Source organism: Myxine glutinosa, chromosome 3, assembly GCF_964187855.1.
Source record: "Myxine glutinosa chromosome 3, kmMyxGlut1.1, whole genome shotgun sequence".
NCBI lineage: Eukaryota > Metazoa > Chordata > Myxini > Myxiniformes > Myxinidae > Myxine > Myxine glutinosa.
Genome location: NC_136263.1, coordinates 30,010,792 through 30,016,791, shown reverse-complemented (window position 1 = coordinate 30,016,791; position 6,000 = coordinate 30,010,792). Strand labels below are relative to the sequence as shown.

General features: G+C 45.9%; 1 protein-coding gene across 1 annotated transcript in view; it reads right to left on the bottom strand.

The window, feature by feature from the left end:
• Positions 1-2,413: 2,413 nt before the first annotated feature.
• Positions 2,414-6,000, bottom strand: part of LOC137423956 (uncharacterized) — a 138,402-nt gene continuing 134,815 nt past the window's right edge. The window contains exons 6-7 of the mRNA XM_078773557.1: positions 2,575-2,583; positions 2,414-2,479 (exon numbers count right to left, since the gene is read on the bottom strand). Coding sequence (XP_078629683.1) covers positions 2,414-2,479; positions 2,575-2,583 — 75 coding nt within the window. The remainder of the gene's footprint in view (positions 2,480-2,574; positions 2,584-6,000) is intronic.

Sequence of the window (6,000 nt, the reverse complement as noted above, 5' to 3'; positions counted from 1 at the left end):
ATAGTAGTAATAAATTCCTGTTCCTCCTTACTCTGCTTTCTTTTCTTCACATCCGTTCGTTTTAGAGGTTTCCATCATTGAACACCTGTAGCACGATTTGGCCAACGTTAAGAATCGGGTCAGTTACTTGCTAATGGTTCGTGCCGCGGCTGCTAATCCGCTCGGCAATTAACATCTTGTCCGTGGTCTCGAACGGGGTTGCTCACCTGCCTCTCCAGAGGGAGCTGGGCAACTTCAGGACTCACGTCGGTCAGTCATAAACAAGGGGATTAATCCCCCCTTCTTAGAGGGGAAAAAGGCCGACGGAGAGATCCGTAACAATATATATATATATATATATATATATATATATATATATATATATATATATATATATATTGTTGTGGTTTTGAGAATAAAGGCAACCCCCCTTATAGTTAGTTGCACCACAACATGTAGCCTCGCTTTAGCCAGTTATTTCTTATTAAATGTGAAGTAGTCTCCTTCCCAGTGTTAGTATGCGTTGAGACAGGTAAGTAAGGGTAGACCTCATTGGGCCTGGAATGCCATGTGCTGGGCCTAGGGCAAGTCAAGGAGGCCCGAGGGAGGAGCCGGAGTGAGTGGCTGGTAAGCAGCAACAGCCAATGGGAGCCAAAGGGGAGTGGCCAACAACGGCAGCCAATGGGAGCTAATGGGGAGTGGCCAGCAACGGCGGCCAGGGGAGGCCCATGAAACATTCTGGTGGGACTCGGGGGGGGGGGGGGCTATAAAACCCGGCCCGGATCCCTGGACTGGCTCTCTCTAGCCCAGGACTCTGAACGAGAAACGCTCTCTGCTGCCCTGTTCTCCCTGGCTTTCTCTCTCATTTGCTCTCGCTCTCTTGGGAAACGCTCTCGCAGGACGATCTCTCTCGTTAGCCCTGTGCTCTAACGATCCCTGCCTGGATGCCTTGCATGTGCGCTTTTGCCTCGCCGACTTCGGGACACGCTGGGCGGACTCCCATACGCGCACGACTGGAGGCCGACGTCCTTGCCGCGAACATCCTCGAGGAACACGCCCAACGGGCCGTCTGGGGCGAACTGCACTGAGCGGACGCGCTTTTAGCGTGTCCTCTTCTTCCTCCCTTCTCCCCGCGTGAGTCAGAGGGCCCTTGTCTGGGTATTAAGTAAGAACGGTTAAGCTTCTCTCCTGTGTCTCTTCTCTCTGGCCATTGTAAAATTGTGACTAAACCTGTGTTTTGCTTCTAACTTGGCCGTTTACGTCGTTTCACCATTGGCCTCGCATTGCACGAGATAAAACCGCTCGATCGGGTTCATAGTGATTAACGGCATGAGTCACGTGACACGCAAACCGCTCGGGCATATGAGACCAGCGTGACTCGTGTGAGGTTCAGCCCCCATCCTCGCAGGGCCGTGTGTATCGAAGGTACTCGGGTATTTGACCGGAAACCCTTCCGCGCGCTTGCTGCGGGTTTGGCGGCTGGAATTGCTCAGCAATCCGCCCCCACGAGTGTAAAGTGGGTAGCGGCCTCGTGGACTCGAAGCTCGAGGGGGAGAAGAGCTTAATCCCCCCTCAGTACGCCGACGGGCTCAAGATCCGCAACAAATCATATATGGCTATTTCCACAATAAATGGTCATTTTGACGGACCCTACTTTGAAGTGTATTCTTGACTGGATATGTTGGTCGAAGAATGTGAGCTAAATTCTGTTTGAGAGCACATGTAATAAAGTTATAATGGAAATAAAATCGTCGCCGAGTAGTGCCTCGTTTCATTTGTGTGGGAGTGTAAATACTAATGAATAAAATGTTACTAATTCGTAAGTGTGTTGTCCGTCAAATTGTTACATAGGTAATATCATGTCATTCCCAAATCGGTAAGCATGGTGAGCACCGCTGCACAATCAATTGAAACACGGTTTCTTAGCAGACCTCGCTTACCCACTACCAGCATCACAAAACAATCGCTAGTTCCATGGGAATCTCAGCACTATGATCTGTCCAATGTGTTACATGGGTAAGCAATTACGTGAGTAATGTTACTGAGTTTTATTGATGGCCTAAATTAAAATGGGAAGTGGTAAAAACAGCCAAAAACATTGCTCGCGTTTCATACCAGTCCTCTTCAACCACGATAAATATGCTGCATTCCCAAATTCACTACATCTCATTTAAAAAATCCCTACCCATACTACGAAAAGAGATGGTTTCCATCCTCACCGCATCGGTAATCTCGCCACGTAACGGACGACGGAACAGGCGATTTACAAAGTAGGCCTTATTTGACATTTGTGAACGGAAGGTATAAGCACCCCTGCATATTTTGTTGCAAGCATAAAATGTTCTGACTATTTCTGACTTTTTTACAATCTTCTGACTTCTGATCTTCTGATGACAATGAATCTTCTGACTATTTTACAACTATGCTGTCTTACTCATGCAATATTTTGACGGACATGCGTTACGTGGGTAATGAAGATTTGCGGTCTCTCCAAAAAAAACTATGAAACAGAAATAGATTGAATTCTAACTGAATTGAAAGAACTGACCGTAGTGTTCAACAATAACTAAAATAATTATCACCCAGATTTCAAACAGGGCCAACCTGAGAGACATGAACATGATGTACAATACAACAGTACACAAAAAGTGCTTTCTGTATTACACTCTTTCATACAATACACTCCCACACAAATGAAACGAGGCACTACTCGGCGATGATTTTATTTCCATTATAACTTTATTACATGTGCTCTCAAACAGAATTTAGCTCACATTCTTCGACCAACATATCCAGTCAAGAATACACTTCAAAGTAGGGTCCGTCAAAACGACCATTTATTGTGGAAATAGCCATATAAAGGAAGATATATATATAAAGATATATATACAAAGGAAGATGGAAGAGATATATGGAAATACTGTTGAATGCAGAGAATGAATGGGATGGCAACCTAGAGAGTAACCCGGTTTTAGGACCGGCAGAGAAGATAACCGAGGAGGAAGTTGAGGAAGCGATAAAAGCAATGAAGAGTAGAAAAGCGGGAGGGCCGACGGGAGTTGTGGGAGATATGTTGAAGGCAGCGGGAAATTGGGGTGTGAAGAGAATGACAGAGATCTGCAATCTGGTGGTGAAAGAAGGCCGCATTCCAGTGGGTTGGGAACTGAGTACCCTCGTCCCTCTATACAAGGGGAAAGGTGACCCTCTGGACTGTGGCTCGTATCGAGCGATAAAGTTATTGGAGCATGGAATGAAGGTATTGGAAAGGGTGTTGGAGAGGAGGATAAGGAAGAAGGTGAAGATTGACGAAATGCAGTTTGGATTTATGCCAGGAAGAGGAACGACAGACGCGCTTTTTATTGTGAGGCAGTTGCAGGAGAAGTATATGGAGAAGAGGAAGAAGTTGTTTCTTGGGTTTGTTGATCTGGAGAAAGCATTCGACAGGGTTCCACATGAAGTAGTGACATGGGCATTGAGGAAGTTAGGAGTGGAGGAATGGTTGATCAGAGTCGTGATGGCAATGTACAAAAGAGCGTGCACAGCTGTAAGGATGAAGGACAGGAACAGTGGTGAGTTTGAGGTGAAGGTGGGAGTGCATCAAGGGTCGGTACTAAGTCCACAACTATTTGTCGCTGTGATGGAGGTGCTGGCTCAGAATGTAAAGGAGGGTTTACCGTGGGAGTTGTTGTATGCAGATGATCTGGTGTTGATTGCAGAAAGTATGGATGGACTGAAGGAGAAGATGAACAAGTGGAAGGAATGTGTGGAGACAAAAGGTCTGAAGGTGAATATCGGAAAAACGAAGGTGATGGCAAGTGGTAAAGCATGTGGTGAGGTGGAAAGAACTGGGAATTGGCCGTGTACTGTGTGCAGGAAGGGTGTCGGAGTGAACTCCATTCAATGTACAATGTGCGCTGAGTGGGTTCATCAAAAATGTAGTGGTTTGAGAGGGTCATTAACCAGTGTGGCAGCTACATTCATGTGTAAGGTGTGCACAGAGGGAGCTGCAGATGGAGGAAATGTTGAGTTGGATCTTGGAGATGGCGTGAAGCTGGAAGGTGTGAAAACATTTTGTTACCTTGGAGACATGCTGAATGGAGAAGGTGGATGAGACTCGGCAACGGTTGCTCGAGTGAGATGTGCATGGAAGAAGTTTCGGGAACTGAGTGGCGTGCTGACGAGGAGGGGAGTGTCATTGAAGCTGAAGGGAAAGGTGTACGCTGCATGTGTGAGAAGTGTTATGATTTATGGGAGCGAGACATGGGTAATGAATGTCGAGCAGCAACGAACGCTGGAAAGGGTGGAAATGCGAATGGTTCGGTGGATGTGCGGAGTATCGTTGAGAGAGAGGAAGACAAATGATGAATTGCGAAAGATGATGGGAATAGAGCCTGTGATTGATGCTGTGAAGAGAAACAGGTTGAGATGGTTTGGTCATGTGTTGAGGAAGGATGAAAGTGACTGGTTGAGAAGAGTGATGGAAATGAATGTAGAAGGAAGTAGAGGAAGGGGAAGACCGAGAAAGACTTGGCCAAAGATGGTCGAAGAAGAAATGCGGGCAAGGGGGTTAGCAAGGAGAGATGCAGAAAATAGGGCAAAATGGAGAAGATTGTCATGGGGACCGCAAGGCTAACCCCCGCTCCAGCAGGGAAAATGGCCTTAAAATGCATGTTGTTGTGTTGTTATATATATATATATATATATATATATATGTGTGAAGAAGCAGCTCTTCGTTTGCAAAAGAAGTCCACAAATAGCCTGAAATGACGCAGCTTTATTAAAAACCAACTTATACAGATCCGGAAGAAGTCAGACATCTACAGCAAGAACCACCATCATGCCACGTCTAGTCTTCCTGGAAACGCATTGATTCTCATTCACTTATATATGAATACGATTATCAGAAAATCTCCGAGAGAACAAAGCGACTGGCGAGAGTCCCTCCCACCGTTATCCCTGTCATTCGGGGGAGTCAGCCCTTCCTTATCATTCGGACCAAATGTTTCTCTGGGCTCCGAGAAAACAGAAATGTAACTCACAGAGAGAAGAGTGCATGCTTGGCCAAACAAACCCATAAAATATATGGGTTTGTTTACATGAGTAATTCAAAGCATGTTTATACAGAGTCATGCGTCGCTGTGATTAATACAAAATATATATGTTTATGTCTGCAATCTAAACATTCTACTAGCGTTACACAAAATCACGCGCGTGAGCGTGATTTTACGACCGGCCTTATCTAGCCTCGAAAAAAGCACACGTATACAATTTGTCCAGCACGACCGAAGCGAGCCTTTCCTCATCCAAAACTAAAACGAAGCAAAAACCCTTTATTAACTTTATGAAAATAGCATTTTTAAACAACATTTAAATCATAACACATTAGCAACCAACGTCTATAACTGAACTTTAGGCAATAACAAATCTACAACTTGACATTCCTTCCTCTTGTCTCGTCGAGACAAAGTATCTTAAGAGACAACGTGCCACATCGGGCTTTATTGAAAAATAATTGTGTAATGCGGGTATTGAAAAAATAATTGTGTAATGCGGGTATCTCCCAAGGGCATATCGTGCGCCCAAAGCGCCTCGCCCGTGCATTTGGCGAACGTGTCGTGTGGTGCGTGCTTGGAGCCTGAGGGCTCAGAACATGAAAGTCCATTAACGTTTCGGATCCACAACGAAGGTGTCTGGTCCAGATGAGGTTCTGCTCCGCCAGAGGGCCCATCACCTCCCCTGCGGAACTTGCTCCCCCCACCCTTTGCAGACTCAGTCCTTGCAGATCTTCGAAGTTAATCAACGATCATGCCCATGAGGTCCCTCACGTGCTGCTGTTCTGGGGAATACATAATATTGTCAGTATCTTGTGTCTCAATTTCCTGGTCAGGGTACAGAGCGTAAAAATCCGATTCACTTGAAGCATTTGAACTTAATACATATGAAGCAAAGAGAGGGACTTCCTTTATGTCAAAGTCTCCCATGGGCGCCTGGTTGGCTTGCGGGTCTAGGACATCCGCGTCG